The sequence below is a fragment of the Neovison vison genome, chromosome 1 (genome assembly GCF_020171115.1).
Source record: "Neovison vison isolate M4711 chromosome 1, ASM_NN_V1, whole genome shotgun sequence".
NCBI classification, from domain to species: domain Eukaryota; kingdom Metazoa; phylum Chordata; class Mammalia; order Carnivora; family Mustelidae; genus Neogale; species Neogale vison.
This window is the reverse complement of record NC_058091.1, coordinates 250,942,899-250,970,662: the sequence shown is the minus strand read 5'-3', so window position 1 is coordinate 250,970,662 and position 27,764 is coordinate 250,942,899. Positions and strand designations below refer to the sequence as shown.

General features: G+C 45.3%; 1 protein-coding gene across 1 annotated transcript in view; it reads right to left on the bottom strand.

Moving 5' to 3' along the window:
• Nucleotides 1-27,764, bottom strand: part of MARCHF3 (membrane associated ring-CH-type finger 3) — a 137,318-nt gene that overhangs the window by 27,028 nt on the left and 82,526 nt on the right. Inside the window, exons 2-3 of the mRNA XM_044228478.1 lie at nt 8,387-8,630; nt 5,321-5,525 (exon numbers count right to left, since the gene is read on the bottom strand). Of these exons, the coding sequence (XP_044084413.1) occupies nt 5,321-5,525; nt 8,387-8,574 (393 nt within the window). The 5' untranslated portion in view covers nt 8,575-8,630. The remainder of the gene's footprint in view (nt 1-5,320; nt 5,526-8,386; nt 8,631-27,764) is intronic.

Sequence of the window (27,764 nt, the reverse complement as noted above, 5' to 3'; positions counted from 1 at the left end):
CCTGCTCCACAGATGCCATGGGGTGACCCTGCCATCCATTTTGTCCCTCCGGAACAGGACCCAGAGTAGGAGGGAGAAGCCGAGAGCAGTGCATGAGACTTTCTTCACTTTTTCGCCCAGGGAGTCTGGCTTCACAGAACCACGGTAAGCCTATGCCTTCATCTACCGAACCTTTAATATGAGCTTTTCTCTCTAAGACTACGGTGCCATGTTTGTATAGTGCTTGGATTCCTAAAAGCTTGGCAGAGGCCAGCTGGTCCAGAAACTTACGGATCTGGTCCCGTGTGCCTTACTCACAACCATACTCTTGTAACTTGAGCCAGCGGTTTCCTGCGGAGTCCTGGATTGAGGGTTTTCTCCTCATTGCCTGGCGTGCCCACAGGGCTGCGCCCCCCTGCCCTTCCCTCCAAAACTGCCTGAGGGCCAGCGAGTGAGCGGGAGCCAGGCTTGGTCAGAATCTCCTTGTGGGCTGTGTGGCTCGAAGCTGCATTGCTGGTGGGTCTCCTGGAGGACCTCGTCCAGCCGTGTCTGGCTTCAACCATAAGGGGGTCGCTTTCTTACATTTATAACCACAGGTCCAAAGTATGATAGACAGTTTGTAGTTGGGGGAAGGGAGGTTCTCCAGTCAGGCATTGACTTAATGAGTAGGTGCTTCTGGACTACCCATCTCATGCTGGGCTCATGGGCCCACTCCCTTCCTTACTAGGCTGTGCTCACGGGTTGCGTGAAGAGGGGAGCTTGCCAGCTTGCCTTCAATGAGTGTAATAGGCGGTACGCACGCCTGGGAAGCTCCTCGAATCCCTTTATGTACCCTGTGGTATCATTCCCTAATTACCCCAATGCCACAGGGGTTTGCGGAGAGGAATTTGCCTGCTCTGAAACCAAAAGCTCATGTTTTTATGTAAATGGATATATTAAAAATCAAAAGCAAACCAAACCCACTATAATAAGAGCCAAACGATGTCGCCACCTAAGCCTGATACATACTTATTAAGAGGGTTTGAGGGAAGTCTTAAATCTATTAAATAGCAAATGCCAAGGTACAAAGTGGTTTCTCTACAGCAGTTCAGCTCGGCTTCCTGCTGTGTAGCTGGAGATTACACTGAATCCAGGACACACTTTAGAAACATTTTCCTCTAGTGACTTAAATACATATATATATATGTACATATATATAAAATAAATAAAAAGTTTAGGATAAAAATGCTTTAATCCTCCTCTCTCTAGCTTTACATCTCATTATTCTGAGTAACTGATCTGTGTGAAAACATTCTCAGTTTCAGTTTAGCTAAACCTCTGAGTCGCAGGGAACAGCTTTTAAATTGCTCCTACAATTCTTATCAATCAACTGGGTCTGTGTAAAGGAACTAGGAATACGGAAACCTAATCACTCCCTCTGTGAAAAATCACCATGTCTCTGTGATCAGAGGAAGAGCAGATCCTAGGAAGCCCTCCCCCACCCCAGATTTGCACCATTTCCTGGCTATTTCATTTTAATCAGGACGGTGCTGAGCTGATCTATGACTTCATAAGTCTCCCGGGCAAGGGTGGGTGTTACTGATACATGTCTTAGGAGAGCCCAGTGCCAGATACTCCCATCAGTGGAAACTCATGTTGCAAGCACGCTGTTTGCACATAATAAGATGGGTTTCCTTGGCAAACTGCTCCATCACACACGCAATCACAGTGGTGGGCGGCAGTCAAGGCACACATTTTGGGGAATGCATCATGGTATTTTTATTGGTTTTCTGTATTTTTCCCTTTGTTGTAAAAGAACGGTATCAGAGTTCAATTTGCAGAGAGAGATGAGGAAAACTGAAAATGAGCAGGAAGGAGCCCATAAAACCACCCAGGCTGGTCATTCAGCGAATCCTTTTATGGTTAGTGTCTGTCTATTTACTGCATTCTACCAGGTCATTATTCTTGGGGATAATTTATCTGACAAATTGCCACTGGGTAAATTTTCCATCATCAATGAAAAAGATGCCGGCTTCAGAGGAGAGAAGTGCTACCCGTGGAGGTGTGAGATGTATGTGTGTTGTATCTGCTCTTCCTTTTTTGCTATGTACAGTGTGAATGCTTCCCTTTCAAGCTTGCCTGATTGACACAGACCTTAAGAGTTTTAAGATGCTGGACTAGAGGAAATCCACCCACATCTGAGTAAACCAGATGACTACAATGAAGCTCTCTTGGGTTGAAACTAGCTTTTGTTATTATACTGGCTTACTTAGCAGCAAAAAAATAAAAAAAATAAAAAATTAGGATGTAAAACTGGCAATGAATTTACCAGAGGACACTAAAAGATTTAGTCTGCCCATGGAGGTAGGTAGGTTAGTAGATAGGCACATGCAAAATCATCTTATTGAGATTTATACCTCGAGAAGATGATCATATCAAAGGATTATATCGAAGGGTGTCCTCATTTTTAAGTGTGGAATGTATTTTTTAAAAAGTATTTATAGGGACTAAGGATATCATGGGAAGCCCCTATCTCACCCTCCCCTCCCTACAGCAGCTCTGAGAAACTGAGCTGTGTCTCAAGTTGGGCACTGGTTAAGTGAGGAGATAATGCCCAAATAATGATTTGGCCTTTATGAATAGAAACTTGGAGACAGATACGCTGGGTTTCTGATCTGTGAAAAATGAACATCCAGCTGCTGGCAGCACAGAGTGTAGGAAAGGAAGGGATGGCGCAGTGTCTTCCAAACAGCGGTGGTGATCAGGGGGATGAGGGCTATGCTGAATGAGGGACTGGGGGAGTTCCCTGAACAGTGGGAGTTTGAGGTGTGATGGTGATTCTGACCAATGTTAACACCTGGGTGCTGACAAATAACATTTATAAATGACTTTTTCAACCGCTTCCTCTAGTAAACAAGAAGCTATTATTATCACATTGATTTTGAAATTCAATGTTATAGAATTTTCTTGCTTTAATGAGAAGGCAGATCCAATGGTAGATACAAAAATGATTAAAGCAACTGAAAGAGTGCAAATGAGAAGTAAAGTAACAATACACCCAATGCTTAACCCAGGAGGGTTTTGCTGATGTTCCAAAAAAGATGAATGGTTATCTTGAGATAAAAATATGAAGCACAGCTCAGTATGAAAAAACCTGCCCTTTGGTAAGAGTGGAAAAGTCAATTAGTAATGTCATTTGTTGAAAAATCTGCCTGCACCTGGTTCTCATTTGTCCTCCAGCTGAGAAACCAAAGACAACTTCTTTTTATGGCTTATGGTCAAACAGCAAGTTCATTTCGCCATGGGATGATCAAACGGCCAGCCTCCCCCGGCTTGAGAAGGTTTGCCTTTCACTTTCAACTTGCTCAATCATCATTAACTCTGAAAAATGTCACATTCCATTTGTGCAATGAAAATTTCACCACCGGTGACCGTTTGGGTAAAGTTTTTGTAGGCAAGGCCCTAAATCTTACAGAGCACCTCACACATTCTCAAGGTCATTTGCCCCAATTCCTTGTCTAATGACAGCAGCCTAAGATCCCAGAGTCTGTGGCCTCGCATAAGCAGCTTTGAAGAACCTCTGTGTCTGGGTGGATGTTTTCCTCTCCAAGATGGAAGAGGTTCACTGGGTGATTCCACACAGGCAAGTCAGCTGGGCAAAACCGATATGTGTGCATGTGTGTGCACACACATGCACACACACACACTGGGATTTTTACCGAGCGAAAATAAGGGTCTTCTTTACTGGGGAGATACCAGTAAAGACCACTGGACTATGTAGCCCTTTTAAAGCAGCGTTATGGTTGTTTTGTTGTGTTTTTTGTTTGTTTGTTTGTTTGTTTTAATTTCATTTTGTTTTTATTCTGGGAAGATAGCTTCCCTGGAGAAGGTGCAATATCAACTTGGGGAGGTTCCAGAAATTTCTGGAAAGATGAAATAGGCTTTTTTAACTTTTGCCTTTGAGCTTGAGACATCCTCACCCCCCTTGTTTATCGTTTAATTATACTTACCCCCCACTCCTGCCTCTGCAGAGAAGTTCTGAAATGTAAATCCTAGAAATGTGGCATGGGGCCAGATCCCTGATGGGCACTCTGCAAATAGGAATTTCTGATAGTGGATGTCAAGCAGCAAGACCGCTAAATTAAGAGGTCACTCGATCCAGAGTCTTAAAGCGGAGGTGTATTGAGGCAAGTCAAATAAATTTCATGCCATTTGGCAAGTAAGTCATAGCTAAAACAGGCCCTAGTTTATAGGTCCTGATTAAATTTTCAAGGTCAAACAGGAGACCAGGTATATGAGAGCTCTCCAGAGCTATAAGGCCGAGAAGCTAATGTCCTGTTTTAAATAGTCTCCAAGAAGGGCATCTTGATTTCTAGCTTTAGTTTAATGCCAAAGTTCTGCCAGGTCAGCTGCTTAAAGAAGGGGTAGGTTATCAGTGGGTCTAGATTAGAGGCCCATAATCTTGGTCTTGGTCTCTTTCAATTAGCTCTGGCTCATAATACATTAGAATATTTATTGTTGCTAATATCAAATTTTTAATTGACCGGTAGAAATTGAGGGTAGGAGAGAGGACAAAATAGCCTAATGATATTTTCTGATGCTTCTAGCTAATATAGGACTAGATCCTTGGTCTAAAGTAGAAATGTGTGGCTCCTAAAATATGAAAGAACGTCATACCATTTTAATGGCTGGGTTGAAATGCCTGCCTTTTAAAGAAAAGAGATTCCAATGCTAGGCTATTAGCTGAAAGAAGCTTGTGTATAATTTCCTACAGGATTTTTAAAAAAAATTCAAACACTTGGATATGTACTTGGTATTCTAAGTGCTTTAGAAATCTTACCTCGTTTAAGCTTCATAGTAACTTACCTAAGGTCATGGAACTTATTCAAAGCCCAGAAGGCTGAGTTGGCATCCATTTTCCTCTGCACCTCTTTTTTTCCTCAGAGACCTCTCAGGCTATGCAACCCAAATGCCCACTTACCTGTTGCTTCAAACTGGGCAGATGGTGTATAAACTGGCAGAGTGTGATGGATCTGTTTGTTCCACTTCACAGGGATGGGAAAAGGGAGAGCAGCTCTGTCAACTTCCCCACTCTCCTCACACTGACTTGCCCTCTCCTGTCTCCTCTCAGAGATCACCTTTCTACTGCTGGCTCCGGAGTGAGCGTGTGAGCTGCTTCTGTGTCTCTCTCACACACATGCATACATACACACACACACACACACACACACACACACACACACATTCACACGCTGCTACTGCTGTGCTTCACTGAGCTGCACCCGGTTTGCGATTCGGGCATAAAAGCAGACATCATTTGCTCATTAGAGTGAAGTTTTCAGGATGTGCCCCAATTACTGACCTCCACTAACGGCCTGGGTTTGCGCTCGACTGCAAACCGGAAGTGGCAGAGTTCACAGTAGCTGGTGTTTGAGGATGACAGCCAGTGCTCCAGGCAACTCCGATGGATTGTCCCCAAGGTCCCCGTGCATTCACAGGGGGAGAGCAAGTCCTCTTGGCTGCTGCCCTCATGGCAGATCCTGCACATCGGCCGGTCATTGAAGGGGCTGCAAGAGAAGGAGGGGCATCTGCTTTTCACCAAGCTGGACGCCGTCACCATAAGGACAGTCCTCTGGCTCTGGGTCCTTCAGACCTTCCCCGGCAGCAGCCGCTCAAACAGACCCCTGCATTCAGACCCTAGAGGTACACTCTGTGTACATGGCAGTGGGGGCCAGGGCCGGGGTCCTTGGGCATCTCCTGTTGCAGATATAAAGAAGGAGAGGGTGGCCCAGGGCTGAGAGTGGGTGAATGTGAGTAGCCTGTTACTTTTGTCTTGGACAAGGATGTTGTTCAGGCAAACTCCCAATCAGAAAACAAGAACTGTCCCTCATATTAAAAACAGAAATTGTTTTGAAATGACATCAGCTGCAGTTTATAGGCAAATTCTGTCTTTTGAACCAAACCAGGACATTTTCAGGTACTCAGAGGTTCTCTTCATTTCTTCTCTCATTAGGGTGGGAGAGTGAGGGGAGGCGGGTTAACTGGCAGCGAACTCTCAAGCCCTAACATGGAAGTGCTGTCTGACCCAGAGCCCCGAGCTGAGGGCAGGTGGTCCTGGAGCTTTCCAAGGATGCTCTCTGGGATGCTATGGGCGCTAAGCTGAATGCAAGTAATGAGTTATGTCCTATGGAGACGGCCTCGGTCGCGAGCTCTGCCATTAATCTGGAAAAAGACAAACCAGCCCTGTGCTTTCTGGGAAGGCACACGGCATGGTGGTTCAAAAGGCAGGCTCTGGACCCCAGCTCTGCTGCCTACCATTTGGCGGACTTGGTGCAAGTAAGTCATCTCTCTGTACTTTAGTTTCTTCCTCTCTAACACAGGTGCAAAGAATGGTGTCTGCCTTCCCTGTAGGTGATGTGAGGATAAGAAAAGATGGCCCAAATCTGAAGCTTAGAATAAGGACCAGCATGCAGCAAACGTGCTGTTAATGGTGACTATTTTCACTTACAGGAAAACTGAGGTCAGGGAAAAATCAAATGATGTAGTGCTCATCAGGGAAGTTAGTAGCCAATGAAGGGCTCAAACTAAGATGGCCTCAGCTCCTGTGCATACTGTGTCTTGGGAGAAGACCGTTCCTTTTTGATAGACATCATCTTGTATCACTTCTCATACTGTCCTTTACTGGGCATTTGGTTTTAAACCATGTTATCCCTGTATGTGCCCGCCTGAGGACCAGCCTCTCTACCTGCTCCCACCTGACCTGGACCCATTGCTCTCTTTGACACCATGTATGAGCCAAATGGAAACAGCCATGGAAGCACTATTTCCCATGGGCCTTTCTGGGATGATCCTGGGAATGAGTGAAGGCTGAAAGGGGATTAAAAGAGGAAAAGACTTCCTTCCTGCTTGCCCGGAAGTGGGACCCACTCAGGGCTGGGAGATGAAGGAGTTGACCTTTCTCTGGCTCCTCTTGGCTCCTTCATTCCCACTGAGTCAAGTGTGTGTGAAAGTTGGAAATAATCTGGTTTAAACGACCTCGTGATGAGAACATGTGAAAACCCCTGATACACATGTGCACAAACACACCCCGCCTCACAGGTCTAAGTCGTCTTAGCTCTGTAGCCTGTTCTTCCTGACTAAACACGGTGTCTCAAGGCTGCCAGGGTGTTGGGTGCACATACAGTGACTTGTCTCAGTTCAGAGATGAGCAATGATGCTCATCGCCTTGTCATATTCTGAGTCCTAACCAATTGTTAGAAGCTTTTCGAGAGGTGGGAAAATATATATTGACTTCTTTCTACTTCATCCCTTAGCAAAAGCTGTGCCAATCAGCTGAAGATGCATGGGCAGCGTTTCCAAGATACACAAGGGTGTGAGTCTATGTCTGGTGGCCACCATGTCCAGGCTGGGACAGGAAATGCTCTGGTGCTGCCAGCAGTCCTGCCAGAGGTGCGTGTGGGCCGGGGTCTCTGCTGTAGGGTGTGGTTGACTTGCTCCGACCGAGGTAAGCAGTTAGTGTGTGAGTGACTGGCCTAAAGCTTCTGGGTCAGAAGTGGTGCTCGTATCGGAGGTCAGATCCAGTGTTGATACCCACCATATGTTTATTGATCAGACATGTCCCTACTTATCCTGACGGAAAGCTGGAGAAGCCAAGGAGCATGTATTGGCCGGGCAGCCCATGGCTCTCAGCCTGCTGTTGGAGAGCAAAAGCATAAGAGGAGAGACCTCCAGGGGCAAAGTGCTGGCCTGGATGAGCCATCTCTGCGCTGTTTGGAGCCTTTGGCCTCTCTTCGGTTCCTCATTCAGGGGAGACAAGTTGTGGTAATTTGAACTAAAGGACCTTGTAGGGCAGGGTGTGTTGGGAAGGCTCAGAAGTTGGGGGGCCCATGGGGCACAAAGGAGGGGGCTGCAGAAGAGGCCCCCAAATGGGGACGTGCCAGAGAAGAGGCTCACCCAGGAAGAAGCCCCGGGCGGTGCTCCATCAGCCAGCGCTGACTGGCACAAGCACCAGGAGTGTCTCTTCAGCAGTTGTGCCCACAAGTCTAATCACTTTGGCTCTGTCACCTGAAATCAGGTGCCTCCTTCCTCCAAGCCTCACAAAGGGCCACCTTTGTTAGCGCCTGGCAACAAGAGCATAATTACCATGGCAGTGTCCACATACCAAACACAGTGAAAGCACCCTGTGTTTTGTGGGGTCTTTGCCTGCCTGACTCTCTCTGTACGTTTGACTTGAAGAGGAAAACTCAACAAGGGGAATTTGAGCTTTATGCCCCATCGCTATAGAAACGGCGAGAAGAGAACTTGGGTAGCACCTCCTCTCACCTGACACAAAGACCTGAGCACTAATTACGTTCCCTCTGGCCTCTCTCCATCTGACAGAGAGTCGTCGGATCAATTACAGATTCAATTATTTTAATAGCGGTACTACCTCTGGGTGGCAAGAGTCCGCACCACTGTTGACAGCAGCTGCCCGTCCTTGGCCGAAACTTGCATGACATACTGTGGCTGCCCATTCACTAGGCTGCCACAGTCCTCCACGGTCTTCACCACAGGCGCAGCCGAGCTGGTGCAGTCTGGCAACACTTCGGGCAGGTGACTGCAGCGGCTGGTTGTCATGGTAACAGACAGCAATTACTCTGCTAATGGCTTCCACGTTCATAGAGGATTTCCATCTAGGAGAGATCAGGAAATAGTTTACTTGGGCAGGGTGGTTAACAGAAAACGGGGGAATTGCAGGCCACCCACATCATCATGTCATTATTTAATATAAATAACAGGGGGAGTCTAGACGCGGCGCCTCGTCTGGTTACCACGTCAGGTACGCGCGCGCACGCGCACGCGCACAGAGCCCCCAAGACAGCGTGGACGTGCTTATGAGCGGAAGAGCGAGCGTGTCGGTGTCCATAAACATTCAGGAGCCCCGCTCTTGGAGAGGGGAGGGTGTGCTGGTTCTGGAGCCCGATCTGAAGAGGAGATAAGCAGTTCCCCTGCTCTGTTGCCAGAGAAGCAATAAGTCTTTGTTGACACTCTCTCAAAGTTACTAGAATCATTATTAAAACCGGTTGCAACTCTTTTTTCTGGTAAGCAATTTATTCCCCATTCAGCTTCATTCTAAGATGCTAAGATTAAAAACAGAGAGGAAGGGGGGAAAAAAAAGACTGGCGAAGTAGCAGCTTCTAGGACAGTTATTGGCCCGAAAGAATAAATTAATGTCCACCTTTCTGACTGTTGCTGTATCTGTGTCCCATAATACAATTATCTACTTAATATATCGTGATAATTAACTTCCTTTAAAAACTTAACCTATTTTAGCCTTGTCTTAAATAGCTATTCATGGGAAGTGATTAGTTGTTTGAGCTTTTTACATTTTTTTCTTAATGGATATCGCCATCAAATATTAGAATCAAGTCTTTGTTAGTGGAATACTGCCTCATCATAGAGAATCACACAGAAGAATGCAAGAAATGAGGATGGGTGAGAGCTCCACTGCCTGTTAAAAACAATCCATTCCCTGACACATAGCCTTGTCAAATAGCCTGCAAAGAATTCTGTCCCCAGTTGGGGTGGTATGGGCTTGAACTGGACCTCAGATTCAAAGTAGTCATACCCGCTGGTATGAGCACTGTATCCAGTAAGAAGTCTGCACGTGATGCATGAAACATAGAGATTGTTATAGAAACTTGTAAGAGTTGCATCTCACTTTTAGAAGTATGGCTGTTTCTGCCCAGCCTGCTCCCCTCAAGCGCTGGAGCCAAACAGGGCCCAGACTCCATAGACAGATGCAGGACTGGTTGCTGGACTGAGTTCACATCAGTAAGCAGACTGCATGGCAAAGGCCCCAAACTGAGGCAAATCCATCCCACAGCCCCAGGAGGACTTCAGGAATTCTTCAAAAGCTTGTTTTCTGCTGGCTGTTTCTCCCAGTTATTAAATAGTACTTGATCCCTCCGGGTCTGGAAAACAGGATCTTCCCAACTTCCAGAACAATGTGCATCAAATGGATATTCTTAGGAGAAGAATGCAGTGTTTGCAGATGAACTGATGCCCTCCCTCCTAACACGCAGATGTCAGGGAGGCCTGAACATCAGAGACAGTTGGACGGGAAGGGAATCCCCTCCTTGCTGCTATGGTGTCTGGCTGGCCTCACTCGAGCATGTTCCCATTCTTGTCCTTGGCTGACACAAATCCTCTCTGTGTTGTGGTCTGCTCTCTGCCGGGACACCTTTGGAAGCTGGTGGTGGGGAGGGGATTCTGGACACCAGCCCTGACCTGAGGCATGATGTGAGGACACAGGCTTCTCAACTGCCAGGCAGTAACATACAAGGGTACAATTGCATGATTAGCTTGTTTCGTTTTGCTATTTATTTATTTAAAAGATTTTATTTATTTATTTGACAGACGGAGATCACAAGTAGGCAGAGAGGCAGGCAGAGAGAGAGGGGCAGGCAGGCTCCCCGCTGAGCAGAAAGCCTGATGAGGGGCTCCATCCCAGGACCGTGGGACCATGACCTGAGCCGAAGGCAGAGGCTTTAACCCACTGAGCTACCCAGGCACCCCTATAGGGTTTTGTTTTTTAAATAGGATTTGTTGCCTTTCTTTCTTTTTACATGGCCGAAGCCAGAAACTGTATGTTAGAGAAAGTACAGAAAAATACAAGGAAAACAACAGAACTCACTCATAACCCCACCACTCGGATAACCATGCTAAACTTTCGGCAGAGATATCTTTCTAATTTTTGGCAGGGTTCACAGGGTGGAGTTGATTTGTAGCAGAGGCCAGATTTTTTTTTTTTTTTTTTTTTTAAGTAACTGAGTTATGGTAGCTCTCAGGCCACAGAACGGAAGGATGTTCAAACCCCAACTTCTAAAACTGCACCTAATCTCCTTCCCCTGGCCTGCTCTTCTAAAACCCCACTGACATTATTATAAATTCTCATAATGCCTCCCAGTCACCCAGGGTAACTTCCTGGCACAGCTCTCTGGCCTCACAAGGCAGCCATAGATGAAGAGCTAGGAGTGTGTTGGCAGGAAAAGCAGACACAGTGACCTTCTTGCTGCATGGAATCATTATGTCTGCATGCACTGAGAGCTATTTTTGGGTTTTGCGTAACTTCAACTCACAGGACCAAACCCTCCCTCCCTGTGCTCGATGGACGAGGTGGGAGACAGAGGAGGGATGCACAGAGGGAGGAAAGGGGACCAGGGCTGTCAGGAGGAGTTAGACTGCCCCAGTGAAAGGACATCACTTAGGCACACAATGTCCCCAAGTTCATTCACTTATAACACAGATTAAGTTCTCATCAAAGGAAGCCATTTTAAATATATGACCTAAATCTGCCATAAAAATGCCCTTAACAATTCTAGAACTAGAGTCCCCTTTAAACTTATTTTATATCTGTAATTTCACTTCTGGGCGATGGACTTCATTTCTCTTCTCAAAGGCAAAAGAGATATCAAAGGCCATCTGATCCGTTTCTTCCGTTCATAGTGGGTGCCGGGCACATAGTTGAGCCTAAAGGGACAGAAAGCTCCTCAAGCTTGCTTTCTCTTGGGCTATTCCTTCAGAGCCCTGGGCCCCAATGGGGACCTGCCTGATGGGTCACTCTGGTCTGGCACTCACTGAAGAACATATTGTCGTATTTGCTGGACACCAAGCACCAGAAGTACCTTGAAATTCCAAGACTGGAGTGCCTGTGATGAGTTCCCATTGCTTCTAAAAGACCACATCTTGAATTGCAAATGGCGTGTAAAGGCTAGTACGGAGCATAGACATCTGAGGTCTTGGTGGGAAGGGCTGAGTTGGTTCCCACCCCACAAGAGCGGATCTCATCATCTCCTCAGGTGGAGGAGGAGAGATGGGAGCGTCGTTCTCCCCAGTCTCAGTCAAAAGGAAATCCGGAGGCCTGGACCAGGCCTGGGGCAGGAGACGGCCTCTGCAGGATGCATGCGCCAGTTGGCTTGCATATGTTGCACCTGGGGCAGTGACAAATGGCCCGCTGCATTTCCCTGTCTCCTTCAGAGCCACCTGGGAAAACAGCAGGCGGTGGCTGTGGATGCTAGAAAGAGCTGAGCTGTCCGTTTGCAGCCTAACTGGGCTTCCACTGATCTTCCTGCAAAATTTCAAGCACCATTCAACTGCTTTCTTATCAACACTGCTGTTCCTGTGGGAGAGTATCTTCCTAGTTCACTCAAGAATTCGGCTCTCGGGGATTTCTCAGGGCAAAAACACCGCACCGGTGGGGGGTGGCGTGTCTCTGTAAACTTGAACATCAGATTGCACTGGTAGGACAAGTCCTTTGTTGGCCAGGCTTGACTGCTTGTCTAATTGCTTTCTCAGGCTGCGAATAAAACATGATTTGGCACCGGCCAAGTCCAGCTGCACACAGTGAAAACGGCGGCGCTAGGTGGACGAGAGGAAGATAGCAAAAGAGGAGGGCATGGCCCCGTGAAAGAAAGCCTGATGGGACCATTGTTAAGATACAAAAGGCCTGTCTGTTAAACTGTGACCCCTTTAAAGGACGGAGTTCAGGTTTCACCAAAGCAAGGAACCAACCGGGCAGCAGCTAATCATTGCCATGTTTCTGAACAGTCTGCCTCTGGTAAGTGATTTCCATGGGAACATGGCTGGCACCAGCAGGACGCGTCCGGAGAAGGGGAGGCGGGGGGCTCTGTTCACCTCCACTGCCCCCTGGCCCCAGCAGCCCCTGGAACCTCCTGGCAAACTGGAGGATTGCAGAGCTAGGGGAAGAAGTTCTGTTCTCAGAGGCAGGGCCCCCAAGCCTGCACCTTGGCTCGGCACTCACTGGGGTCTATCACTCAGCTTCTGAGCCACAGTTGAGATTTCTTGCATATTTGGAATGAAGGCACTAATACTTCCTGAGCCACTTGGTCGGGGTGTTGGTAAGGCCTCAAATAATAAATGTGAACATGCTTTGTGACCTAGACTGAGCCACGTGTAGCGAATTACTGCCACAGCTACCTTCATTCCTGCTCTTACTGTAAGCTGAGCGATATTTCGTTTCTATCTTTGAAAACCATCATCCTCTATGGCTGGTGAGCTTCTGCCGTGCTGTCCTCCTGGATCATGCTTGAGCTCTGACCTTGTGCCACTCCATCCCATTGGCAGGTGGCATGGAGGCACCTTCTTCCTTGTTCATGCACTTCTTCTCGTTCTCCCCAGCCCTGTCTGTTCAGATCCTTGAACACAGATTTTTCCCTTGTCCATGAAAATGTTTAATGAGGGTAGGTGGGGAGAACCTGCTATTCTGCCGGAGATCCTTGGGTTATATGTTACAGCAGCCACTATGACCTTCCCTTATCTAGCCCATGATAAATATACTGGAAAATAGAATGCAAGCTATGCTCAAGTTCCTTTTCAGGCTTGTTTCCATTACAGCTGCATTTTCAGTGACCAGTCGACTTTCATCTCTTAGATTTAGGACAATATGGCTGTTTCGGGGTGGAATCCGTTAGGATGGCATCTCTGTTGGGGTGTACACATTATCATGGATTACAGGTAAACATCTGAGTGTAAGAGTATGTGTGTTAGCGGCACTGACCTGGTCAGGCAGGCTGCCTGGCAGTGGACTGAGCAGGCCCCAAACCTGGAGGGGCAGTCTACAGCAAGCATGGACCTCCAAACTTGACCCACACAATGCCAGAGATTTTTAAGAAGTGGGTTCCTCAGGTCTCAATATGTTCTAGAAGGGTCCTCTGTCACCCCCACAACCAGAGTTGGTCAACAAAGCAAATCAAGAAGCAAATTTATTCATTCTTTTATCCACTCCAAGAATTTTTTTTTTTTTTAAGAAACTAGTGGCTATTCTTTTGAAGTTTCTGATGGTGCAGAGTCCGGCCATTTCAAGTCTGGCTTTACTTTTCCTGAGGAGGGTTCCACGGACCCTCTTAGGAGCTGCAGAGCCACGAGGACATGGCCCCTTTCCACCAGCCATCATGCCCTTGCTTACTCAGGGGACACTGCCCTAAATTTGGGAGAATGGCTAGCAGTCTTTCTGGTCCCAGAGTTGCACATCATTAAAACTGGCCCAGGATTCGGAAGCCTGACCTTAGTTTTACATGAACAACTCTGCTTTAGGAAGGCATCTTGAAAACATCCCTTAGCCTTCCTAGAGGTCTGCATACACAGGGAGCAAGGCCTCCTCAATGAGACCAATGAACGGACAGTGCATGTTGGTCAGTGATTGAAACAAGGGGGAAAAAAAAGTAATAATGGCCTGTCCATGAACTTTCCCCTCTGAGGGAGACTTTTAGCCTCAGAATTCTAAGAACAGTCTCTGAGAATAGGAACACTCTTTGATAGAACATTTCCCCGGCTTTTGAGGCATGTTATAAGCAGACAGTGCACGGCATGCCATGAACGGACTTGGAGTTTCCTGAATGTGCACAGAAAATGAAGGCAGGCGGGAAATCACACACTGACCTTCCTTTCCCAGTGAAAATGGAGCAAATGACTAATTCAAAACCATTAACATGTAAAAGCAGCATATTTCTTCTGAGAACAGGGCACAAAAGCTCTCCAAGGAGATTGCTGGGACATGATTACCAGCAACATTTAAGTTTTCAAAAACACGCCAAGGAGGCCATTCACTAGGAGTGTGTAGCAGCAAAGTAGCTGCTTCATTAAACTTAAATAGTCTCGGCAGGGCTGTGCTTACAGACCCACGCTACCAAATTATACGTTTCTTTTCTGGATGCTTCACTGACCTCATTATGTGGAGCGGGGAGTTTGTCATTCCAAATAAAGTGACCATCCGGGTCTTTATAAACATGTCCGTCAGGCGCTTCAGGAGTCCAGAGACGGCAACCTTGGTGGGCCCAATGGATTTAAAACAAAAAACAAAACAAAACAAAAAACACAAAAAAAACCTGCCTTTTTGTTTTCTCCTTATTCTCCGCTTCTGTGTGCATTGTCACACTTGCAGAGCAGAGGAAGGAGGCGGAATGCTTGTTTCCGAGCATGAAGGAGGTTTGGATTTGCGGGTAAAGTCATTTTCTTGAGGAATGTGTAAACATCAGTGATGAACCAATGGGTAAGGAAAAAATTCCAGACTGGCATGAGGCAAGCTGGATCCACAGAGTTCCAATCTCACAGTGTACTGTTTGAATGTGATACCCAGAGTTATTTATCATTTTCCCATCCGCATTATTATTTTTTTAAAAGATTTTTATTTATTTGTTTGATAGAGAGAGATCACAAGTAGGCAGAGAGGCAGGCAGAGAGGGAGGGGGAAGCAGGCTCCCTGCTGACCAGAGAGCCCGATATGGGGCTCGATCCCAGGACCCTGAGATCATGACCTGAGCTGAAGGCAGAGGCTTAAACCACTGAGCCACCCAGGCGCCCCCGCATTATTATATTTGATTCTCAGCCGCAAGAAGCACCAGGAGTATCAGACTAATCTTTTTTTTTTTTTTCCCTTTCATTTAAAATTACTAATTTTCTCTTCAGGCAGGTAAAAATCCTCTAGTCGTGCTGAAGGCAAATCAAGTAACAATTATCATGTTTATACATATTTTTTCCCCTCAAGAAGTGCTCATAAAATTAATTCGGATTTTGGAGGCTATCCATTTTTTCATTTAATTTTAATTATATAGATGAAAATGGCAATTAAAAATCCCACAACTACCCTGTGCATTCAAAGACACAGCAACAGCTGAATTACACTTATAAATAATAACGGGCTCCCCCCCCCACGCTGAGTCCGTGGAGGTGGGGGTTGGGGAGTAGAGCTCACTGATGAGTTCTGGGGACTGGAGAGCAATCGGGACACATCAGAAAAGTTGAAATGACAAGTTTAAAAACAATAGAGGGGAGAAGGCAAAACAGAATAAGACATTCACCCGTGAATGACATGGAGATGAATGACATCACATGGAGATGAAAAATACAAGTGTATTTTTCAAGAGATACCCAGGGTGCCCAGTACCAAACAGCTCCCTCTCTAGCATAAGGAAAAGTGTGCTGGCTACAGAATGCTGACCAGGATCTCTGATAACATAGGGGATGAACAGTTCAGCTACAATGAGGGCAGAATACGTTGTAAGAACCACAAGCTTCTGATCTGTTTCTACACTCATACCCATGTTCTGCCAGCATCCAAGTGAATGCCCACCATTAAGGAGGCTGATGCGGGGTTCATTCCCAGTTTTACCTCATTCACCCTCTTCTGTAGAAATAGCCTAGTACTAGGCATAAAGGTTTGCTGAATTCTTAACCATAGCTTCCTGCATTCTAGAATACAGCCAGCTGTTGACTGATTTAAGACGGGGTTCCTTAGGGCTTTCGCCATCTGCATGTCACCAAGACCACGGGGAGGCTGAAGTTTTGCCCTTTCCCAGGGTGATGTCCAGAGGCTCTGGGGGCCCCAGGCCTCCCTGCAGCGCTTTCAGGCCCTTGACGTCCCAAGAGACTTGGCTGCATTTTGCCCTTGGTTTTGGCACCAGGATAACTGAAGTTGCTCAGCTTGACAAAGAATTAGGCAAGTGCAGAGTAAGGATGAAAGCTCCTTGGATTTTGCTTTTCAGCCCTGTCTTTGGCATTAGAGACGGAGTCCCTATCATATGCTTTATATTTTTAGAAGGCCCCCAGTTCCCATGGTGCTTTCACATGTGGTCTAGTGAGGCATCAGGTCTCTGGGTGTCTTTTTGTTGTTTTGGTACCATGTTTGGCTTTGGGGTCAGGAGCACTCTGGGAGCATTTAGTGGGGGCGATGTGGGGATAGGGGCAGAGCCCTGTCTTTTACCTGCCACCCAGTGCTTAGCAACAGAAGTCAGCTCCTTGCTGCTGAGCCGCCTCCTCCTCCCTGAGGCTGAGGACCCGGGGTAGGTGTATGGCTGGCACGAGGAGGGCACTTGGTAATGGGCAGGGTTTAAGACTGTAAGGCAGCAAGGTCATCTTACAACAGCTGGGGGCTGGGGTGGGGACAAGAGGCTCCTTCCAGATCCTGCTCTGGATCTCCCTGCCTGGCCCATCCCCTCTATAGTCCTCCTTGCTACCGTCCCATCTGCCCTAGCAAATGTCTCATGGAGGCAGAACTGCTGACATCTGCTTTGACAGTCTTGTGTAAAGATAGTGACAAAGCACAAGAATGGCCCCTGGAATTACTCTTCTCGGGCCTTAGACTCTGTTCCCTGTCTGTCCGCTACACAGACACACACACACATCCTCATACATGCAGAGATAAACCATAGGTTCTTTCCTAGTGTTTCTCCAAAATAAAATGTTCCAGTCTTTTAAGTCAAGATCCAAACAAGCTCAGGAAAAAAGCAACACATAGCCAAGGGCTGAGTTACCTGAATCACTTTATCATGGAATCTCTTCCCAGTGTATATTCTGGGTTCTTGTGCAACATGGTACTGGTGGGGAATGAGGCCTCTTTCTTCCTCACTTCCTATGGACCTCAGTGCAAGGCATTCAATGAATTCCTTCAAAGGAATGTCTGAGGAGTGAGTTTTTCTCATTCGAGCCCATGCCCCTTTCTTGTTCTTCTCCTTTGGCTGCCTAGCCCAGCTCAGCACTCATCTTGGCATCAGTCCCCACATCTCACACAGCCCACCTACCTGTTGGAGCATCACCTTTATTTTATTTTATTTTTTTAAGATTTTATTTATTTGAGCGGGAGGGAGCACAAGCAGGGGGAGCAGCAGGGAGTCCCATGGAGGCTCCATCCCAGGACCTTGGGATCATGGCCTGAGCCAAAGGCAGACACTTATGGGACTGAGCCCCCCAAGCATCCCAGAGCATCACCTTTAACTGGACTTATTCAGTGTGAGGACCAGCCTGCTCTGTACCCAAGCCTCCCGAGCAGCCCAGTATCTTCAACACCTGTTGGAAATAGCCTGGCTCATTGGCTTACATGGAGGGTTGCCCCACAGGCCTTGCAACCGCTCAGCAGGAAGGTCCTGAATCAAATATCTAGTCTGTTCATTTCTTTTTCTCTCCAGCCCTGCCAGAAAGAATGGGTGAGTTTCCGTAACCTGATCCAGCCTGTCTGACTAGAAACAAAACAACTTAATACTGACATGGAATTAAATTCTTACCTAAGATAAAACAGCCATATAGGCAGAGGTCTACCTTCACTTTTAAATTTTCATCTGATGGGTTTTCCTTCAGAACAGACAAAAAAAAAAAAATTACACTATTAATAGCAGTAGTGTGAGTATACTTTCCTATTTTCATAGTACTATTCACTTTCATTCTCTAAGTGCTTAATAAATACAGTGGGTCTTTACTGCCTTCCAGGGTGAAAATAACAGTTATACCCCCATGGAGCTCATTCATTTGCTTTATGGGCTAAAAATCTCTAGTGTGTCACAAATTAACAAAATGTTCCTGAGGACTGTGTTTTATTCTTGAATCTCCAATTTCACTAATAAATGTGAAAAACACATGTAGCCAGATAAGTCCCTGGAGAACCACCACTGCGGATGCTGAAGAAAGCAAGTTATTCCAGCTAAGATCAGCATTCACTTTCACACCAGAGATTATTTGTTACCCAAATCTTCTCTAGTTGCTTGATGGAAGGCAATGGAATTGGTTTCTAGGGATGGCCCCCCCAATCTAACAAAATGAGTTTTTCTTTTAGCAAAGATGTCTTCAAAAAATCAGAAAAATACCATGACATTTTTAATCATCAGATAATGACATTATCCAGTTACAGCCCCAGTGGATCCCTACTACCACCTCTGAGAGAGCTCTGTTACTCTTTTTCTTAGTATTTTTACCATGAAAAGTTCCAAACAAATAGAATAGTAAATTGACATATATTCCAGTGTGCTCATCTGACAATTAACCAATATTTCATCACACCTATGTCTTCCTCTCTCTCTCTCTTTGCCATTTCTCCCTTCTTTCCTATTAATTTTTTTTCCTATTAATATTTTTAAAGAAGATTTTTATTTGAGAGAGCGAGTAATCAAGTAAGAGAGACAAGTGTGACCCAGGGGGAGGGGCAGAGGCTGAGAGAGAAGCAGGCTCCCCGCTGAGCTGGGAGCCCAACATGGGCTCCATCCCAGGACCCTGAGGTCATGACCTGAGCCAAAATTAAGAGTCAGACTCTTAATCAACTGAGCCACCCAGGCGCCCCTCTTATTAAGATTTTCAAGTAAATCCCAGAAATTGTTATTTTACCCCTTATATACTTGAGTATGAATTTCTAAAAATATGGACATTTTCTTATATAACCACAAGCCACTGTCTAACAAACTTAATGATCTTCTGGTATCATCTAATACCCAAATTGTATTCATATCATCCTCCCCCCAAATCTGTTACACTTGGTTTGTTTAAATGATCCAGAAAAGACCTTTTTAGAATTTTTTTTTTTAAATTTAAGGAGGAGGGAGAGAGAGAGAAAGCATGAGAGAGAGAGAGAGAGAGAGCACAAGCAGGGGAGAGGATAGAGGGAGAAGGAGACTCCCTGCTGAGGGACTCGATCCCAGCACCCTGGGACCATGACCTGAGCTGAACACAGACGCTTAACTACTAAGCCACCCAGGAGTCCCAAGATGTAATATTAGATGTCTCTTTAAGTAAATTTTACATGGCACCTCCTTTTACTCCTTATGCCACTGTCTTGCTGAAAAAAGCCGTGTTCTAATTTTGCTTTCTTGTGGTATCATTTAATTTGTTCCTCTGTCCCCTGTGTTTTCTGTGAACTTATAGATGGGCTTGACTGAGCTCAAGTTCATCTCTTAGACAACAGTTCATAGGTGACTCTGTGTACTTCTCACTGCATCACATCAGGGGGCACCGAATGTAATGGTAGCTGTCCCACTTTTAGTGGGTTCAAGTGTGACCTTCCCCATCAATATTCTAATGGCCTAATTATTGCATCCATTGATGACAGTTGCATGAAGCAATTATTTCACTTGGGGGACTACAAAATCAAGCATTCTAAGTCGAATTTCCCTTCTAACTTTAGTAGCAGGAATTCTCCTGTAATGAAAAACTTTCCCTCATCAACCAGCGCAATCTGGTTATGCTGAAATCCAACGTGCACAGAAAAGGCATGATCACTGCTTAATTCTTTCCTTTGATTGCCAATTTTCAGAGTGAGGAACTGGTGCCTTAGTTACAAGCTATAGTAACTGAGTTGTTTCGTTATTGTTTAGATTATTCTTAAATGTCCACCTGTTTTTTTTTTTTTAATGTTTTATTTATTTGACAGAGAGATGCAATGAGAGAGGGAGCACAGCAGAGGGAGTGGGAGAGGGAGAAGCAGACCCCCATGGAGCCGAGAGCCCAATGTGGGGCTCGATCTCAGGACCTTGGGATCATGACCTGAGCCGAAGGCAGACACTTAATGACTGAGCCACCCAGGCATCCCAAGGTCCACCTGTTTTTACTGAAATTAAAAGAGAAATCAGACTGTCACCCCATAACTCCCCTTCCTGGTCTAGAGGGCTGGATTTGTGATTCAGATGAACACAAAATAAGTCAAGGACATGGTTCCTGCTGTCCGGCACTCTCGGTAAGAAGGGCGGGCACTGTTTCCCTCACCTATTCTGGTGTCTGACTTCGTCTTTCCTTAGGCTGAACACCCCTCATAGACAGAGAACTTCTGCATTGACTAGTTTCTTAGGAAAATGAGAACAAATCTAAAATATCCCCTCTTTTGCTCACTGTGGCCCAGATCAGTGGGTGTCACTGGCCCCTGTATCCTTCCACTGTGGTGCTGTTGACTAGATCTATCTAAAGGAGCCTGAGCGCATGGAGGCAGACTGGCAGAACCGGGATGCATCAGACTGACGGGTTGAGATCGCTGAGTCTGTATCAGCCAGACCTTGCCTATGACTCATCAGGATGGCAGTCTCACCCAGTGAAGCCTGCAGGTGCCATCTGGCATGGCCACGCCCCACTCTGGGGTTGCAGTAACCCATTAACACGTTGGGCCAGCTTCCACCGGGAGGAGAAATCGGCCCATGTATGAGAAACAGCTCCCTCTTTTCACTAAGTAGGGTGAAAACATTTAGGCCATTCATGGGCATTCCCCGAAGAGGCACGTATAAGTAAGTCTTCTTTACTTTAACAGTGGCTGATGAGCATCTCTGAGCCTGACAGGGATCCGGGGTCTTTCTTTTTTTGCTGAGAGCATAGAGCTTTTTCTGCCCATTATTGCTTTGTTTTACTGACAGGCAGCTGTCAGTTAGACATTAAAACAGAGTGATAATGGGGAGATAATATGCTGGCTCTGTCCACACACTTCGAGAGGGAAGCGCTCATGAAAAATGTGTATTTTGGGAAACCTCTGTGCTCATGTGCCCATCTGCAGTTCCATTTAGTTTGTAATTGAGTGGAGAATAGTAAAGCAGTGAGAAGAGGAATAACAGGGAACCAGAATCAGAGGAGCTTCCTAAGTGTCCTGTAGACGCCCACCCCGTGTGGGGAATCTGAGCAGGAAGGGGATGGGTCAGGAAATGCACGACAAAGAGGACGGACAGGATGGAAGCTTTTTTTTTTTTCTCCCCCTGTCTTCACTGGAGCTCACTGAGAGCTGCTGAACCAAGGAGCTGGCAGAAAACATCTTCCAGGACTCTGTAAATGGAGAACTTTCACACATTCTAAAAAGCACCAATACCCTCTTTTGAAATAGAGGTGAAAAGGGAAGAGCACACTATAAATAAACTAATAAAAGCAATTCAGTTCCTACTGAGAATCCTTCTAGTAAAGAGTTCTCTGTCGGAAAGTAATATTGTTACTCAGATATTTGGACCTCCAGTAGTATTTTCGGGTCCTGACTTCTTGGCTAATGCATATCTTCCAGCTATCTCCTACACACACACACACACACACACACACACACACACACACACACACACACACCGTGTATCACCATCTCAATTTCATCCAAGCCAGTAAAATGTCAATTTATTCAATTAATGATTATAATAAAATAGCATCTTGATGCTAAGAAGTCACCATAAAATCTCAGCATTGTGAAGTCAGCCACAGAGCCTGGGGACTACGGGTGTGTAATCCCTATGGCAAGGTTCTCATATGAGCATGACAGGAAGAGAACAGGTGCCATCGCATCCAGGGGCAACAGGTGACATGACTGGCACAGAAGCCAGAGATCGCTGGCCTCACCAGTAAAAAGGTTACGGTTTTCTTTCGGAAAAACAAAGTGGGGGAGCTCTCCCTGCTGCAGTAAGTCTGCAGGTGAGATCTGGCTCTTCCATCAACCAGTTATGTCTCCCCCAGCTGGGGATAAAATGGTGCCCACTCCGTATTTGAGAATTAAATGAAATAATATATCGAGGGGCCTCGCTTAGAGCCTGGCGCACAGCAAACACTGCTGGCCACAGTTACCAGGCCTGGTCCGCAGCCGCCTCAGATGTCTCCAGGGCACACGATTACTTTGAGTATTTCTGTTCCAGCCCACAGGCGTTTATTACCGTACTGACGCTAATACAGACGGCCACCAAGGCCCCTGAGAGGCAGAGTGGGAGAGCAGGAAAAAAATCATGAGCCTAGACAACAGGCACATGGTTTTGAACACTGGCTTTTGCCACCAGTTACCAGGGTTCAGTCTTGGATAAGTTACTTAACTTGCCTGCATGTCAATTTGCCCATCTGCGAAAAAGGGACAGTGAATTCCTTACACAGTCACTGTGCAATCAGCCAATAGGGTATGGAAAGTGCCTGGCCAAGTGGATACCCACACAGCGCTCTCTGTCATTATATGTCAGAATATGATCTCTGGAGAGGGATGGAGTCAGCCCTGATGAATCCTGCCACTAGATGGTGTGATCCTGAGCTACAGCCGTGAGCCGGAACTTGCCAGGGGAACACTGAGCTGAGATGGGACGCGCGCGCGCACACACACACACACACACACACACACCCCGGCATATTAGGAATCTAGAGGAATTAGGTATTAGTAGAAGGTGAAGTGTGCAGAGAGTATAATCTTAAAAGAGCATCAAGGGGCGCCTGGGTGGCTCAGGTGGCTCAGTCGATTAAGCGTCTCCCTTCGCCTTAGATCATAATCTCAGGGTCCTGGGATGGAGACCCACACCGCGGTCCCTGCTCAGCGGGAAGCCTGTTTCTCCCTCTTCCTCTGCCCACCCCCACAACTCATGCTCTTTTTCTCTTAAATAAGTAAATCTTTAAAAAAACACACAGCATCAATATAATACATAACACAAAACTGTCTCCTCTGTTTTTGCTGGAGGGCAAGTATGAGAGGCTGGGGGGCCAGGGAGGCCACTACTGCTCTTGGAAGCTTCCCCTTTTCCCCCTTGGGTTTGCCCATTTTGGTACGAGAATGAGGTAACTACTCTGAAGCATTTAGTATGGACGTGGAGGGTGAACGGTCCCGTTCTTTTCTGGGGAGGATGGGTCTTGGTGCTTCCCTGAGAACAAAAGGGAAAATCAAACTGAGTCTGTCATTTCAGTTCTATCTGTTGATGCCAACACTCCTAAAACCAGGCACTCACTTTATCTTGTTTACACAGTGCTCAGCGCAGGGCCCACTTGGATGCTTACTAGATACATGAGGGAGAAATGCATGTTCTTTTAATAAAATAGGGATATGCAGAAGGGGAGATGCACAACTTTTAGGGTCATAAGGATCTGGCCACTTGAAAGAGGCTGAATACATGGCATTATGCTTTTTATTAAGTCCTACTTTCAAGGTGACATAAAATACCCATCCTGTTTGCTAGGGGAGAAAAATGCAACCACAGCTAATCTGTGATGACAGTGTGTATGGATGCAAACGAGGCCTGCTGATTTCTCTAGCTGGGTCTGTTCATCAGTTGGACTGATTTCATAGATTTACAAATGATGATCACTATGGTAAATTCAATAACAGAATTTTCTGCTCTAAATGTAGCTTTCTTTTCAGGATCTTTTTAGAGCCCTTAAGTGGTTTTTGATGTACACGAAACTAAAAGCTTGGAGAATTAAAAATTACGCCAATAATGAAGATGAGTTCCTAGGTGAATTACCCATTACTGTGGAGGTTTTTGGGTAGTTTCATTAAGAAGAGTAAAAAGGCCATCTAAAGATACTTGTGTATCTACAAACGATTGTAAAGTCATTCTCTTTATTTCTTTCCAACTCCCATAAGCCTCTTTTATTAGTTTCAAGGAATAAAGCTCCAATCTGCTTCAGTAAACTGCATTATTTTTTAAACTACAAAAACATACGCGGTTTCTCTACATGAACAGTCTCCTTTAATGGCAATGCGGTCATTGGAAAGACCACATTAAAAGGTGTACTTTATAGATCCCCCTTCTACCTTCTAGCTCCTCTCTACCTACTTCTTCTTCCTCTCCCTCTTCTTTAAATATTACTAAGACCCAATGCTTAAAATTAAAAAAAAATCTTAAACTCCAGTAGAATTAACATACAGTTTCATGTGTACAATATGGTGATTCAACAATTCCATGTATTACCCAGTGCTCATCCTGGTAAGTGTACCCTTATTCCCCATCAACTATTTTATCTATGCCCCCAACCCCCCCATTCTGATTTGTGTCTTTTTTTTCTTTGTTTTGTTTCTTGAAGTCCACATATGAGTGAAATCAGATGGTATTTGTTTTTCTCTGACTGACTTATTTCACTGAGACTTATATTCCCTGGATCCATCCATGTCGCTGCAAAAAGACCCAATACTTCTTAATAAGTGCCTGTGTATAGTTAGTACCTAAAAATATTTGCTGACTTATTAAATGAATAAATGAATTCACTATCTTGACATCGAATTCTGGATCTGGGTTTAATGTCACACAACATAGGGGTGACATAGATCTCTTAGAAGTACAATCCCTTCTATGTGACGTAACTTCCAAGCAGTCCAATATCCCCTCTGCTACTTAATGGTTGCTACATTTAATTTTTTTCCTTGAATTTTGATTAATCCTTTTTTTGTGGATTTTTTTTTTTTTTTGGAAATAGAATCTTGAATAACCCCTTTGTTTGTTACCAAACTTGGAATCAGGTGATTCTATGCCCAGGTCATTTAGAAAAATGAAAAGGCAGACTATGAATTTGAAGTCAACCTAAACATGGCTGGCAAACAGCTCTAAAATACGGAACTTACAATTTCTCTTCCTACTCGCCCATATGCATAGTCTCCTTAAAGTGTCATGGAGGGTGTTGTTTACAAAATGAAAGCAAGAATTAATGAATATATGAATAAATGTCTAAACGAGTCAGCGATGATACAAAATATCTCAGAGGCAAAGCAGTTCCCATTTTCCCAGCAGTTCAGAATCTTTTGAAAATGTGGGGAAGGAGGATCTCAGGCTCAAAGCTCTCACCTACCAAGGCTCTGGTTCCTGATTTGCTGTGTGAGGCAGAAACATGGTGGCAGCTGCCCATTTCTGGCATCCTGACTTGGAAATCATGGACAGATTTTTCCCACGGTGCTAACATGGCTGGTTACAGCTGAAATGGTACTACTACTTCCATGTTCAGAAACACTATTATGATTGGGCTCTTATGAGCTGCTGTTGGAAATCTACCCATCATGTAACCAGGTTTCTGTTTGTCACAATTTACCATCTACACAGGTTGAGGAAGGCTATCCCTTCTGGTCCTGAATGATATGATGTAACAAACCCACCAGAAATAGCTACTGTTGTTAAAAAAAAAAATGTTGCTCTTGCAGAGTCACCTCTAGGGAATGGTTGGGACAGATAGGCAGGCAAAGGTGGCACAAGGGTGAGGGTGTGATGGTTAATATGGTTACTTTTATGTGTCATCTTGATTGGACCTTAGGGTGCCCAGCTATTCAGTCAAATATTACTCTGGGTATTTCTGTGAGGGCATTTCTGGATGAGTTCAATATTTAAACTGATTGAGTAAAGCAGATTGCTCTCCCTAATGGCGGTGGGTCTCATTCAATAAGTTAAAGACCTGATTAAAACAAAAGGCTGACTCTCCCCTGAATGAGAGGGAGTTCCTTCTGCCTGGCTGACCTGGCGCTTGGACTTCAGATTTTTCCTGTCTTCAGATTCTCACTGAAACATTGGCTTTCCTTGGGTCTCAAATCTGTTGGCCCATGACCTAGAGTTTACATTACTGGCTCTTCTGGATCTCCAGCTTGCCAATTCGTCCTGTGGATCTTGAAACCTGTCAGCTTTCATAATCATGTGGGTTAATTCCTTACAATAAATCTCTCTCTCTCTCTCTCTCTCAATCTATGTATCTATCACCTATCTATTATCTATCTGTATATCTATGTATTTACTATTATTTATCCATGTATCTATTATCTGTATATCTATTAGTCTATCACCTATCTATCCCTGTATCTATTATCTATCACCTATTGTCTATGTATCCATGTATTATCTATCTAGCTATACATCCATCTATCCATCCATCCATCCATCCACCCATCATCTCCCATCCTGTTGGTTATGCTTCTCTGAAGAACCCTGGACTAATACAGCAGAAAACATCGAAGAGCTGATAACCTGAAAAGTATATATAAACATACACATATATATATAGCTTTAAAATCCAAAGTAAAGCTTAAGCTAATTCCCAATTATCTTCTTGGTGATGCTCAGGCTCTGTAAAAATGAATCCACAATCCTTGATGGCTTATCCAAGGAGTGGGTGACTCGGTGTGTTAGAGATGACACAGGCTCTCCTCTGCAAGGGCCATGAGCCCTCATGCACCCTGAAAAGCAATTTGGTGGTTTCCACCAATAGCCTTAAAATGGCTGTACCTTTCTTTTTAGGCATCTTTTTTTCAGCATATCATGTTTGAGCCTTTTCTTTGAGGAATCCTTCTTGGAGACATAACCAGAAGTGCCAGCAGAGACATATCCATCATCCACACTGCTGTTTTACTCTGTGTGGTGTTCCTTTCAAGCAGCACGGACAGCTGACCAATAGCTGGGGAAAGGTTAAGTAAATAGAGTATACCCATTTAGTGGATTATTAGTTTGGCCATCAACATGACTTTTATAATAAATGCTTACTGGCACTGAAAAATACAATATAAGGCCATAAAGGGTTACGTAAAAAAAAAAAAAAAAGTAGGATACACAAATCTTTCTATCCCTAATTTCAACTACAAAGGGAGAAAGATGGCATATCAGTCTGGGAACAGTGGTTCTCTCTGGAGAACCAGTTATTTCTCTCTCTGAAATAAGCCATCTTATTTCACTTTCATTGTTTATGTTTTTTGCATTTTCTAAAATTAAGAAATACATATATTTTTTAAAGGTGTTTTTTTTTTTTTAATTTATTTGACAGAGAGAGATCACAAGTGGGCAGAGAGGCAGGCAGAGAGAGAGAGAAGGGGAAGCAGATTCCTTGCTGAGCAGAAAGCCTGATAACGGGGCTCAATCCCAAGACCCTGGGATCATGACCTGAGCTGAAGACAGAGGCTTTAACCCACTCAGCCACCCAGATGCCCCTAAAATAAAATATACTTTTATCATATTTTGAATAAAAGGATAAACAAATAACATGTTAGAGCCCTCAAGAGGGAACGCACATTAAACCACCTTCTGAGGAAACAACCGATAAACACAAAAACCAAAGCAGAGCAAGGCAACTCCTAACTCCTAAGTCATCCAAAAGCAACCAAGAGGATTTCCTTTATTCCATAGGTGCAGACATGACTTTAGAGATAGCCAGGGGAGGAAATTCAGCAGCCTGCTCCAGGAAATGGCTGGTTTGGTGGGGAAGATCCCTGGCTTGGGCCCTGGAGGTTCTGGGTGCTGTGCCTCTGAAAGCGTGCAGTTTACTTTCCCTCTGCTTCGGCTCATTCATCAGTAACACATGAGAACAAAATCAACCTCAGTGAGCCACTCAGGGTG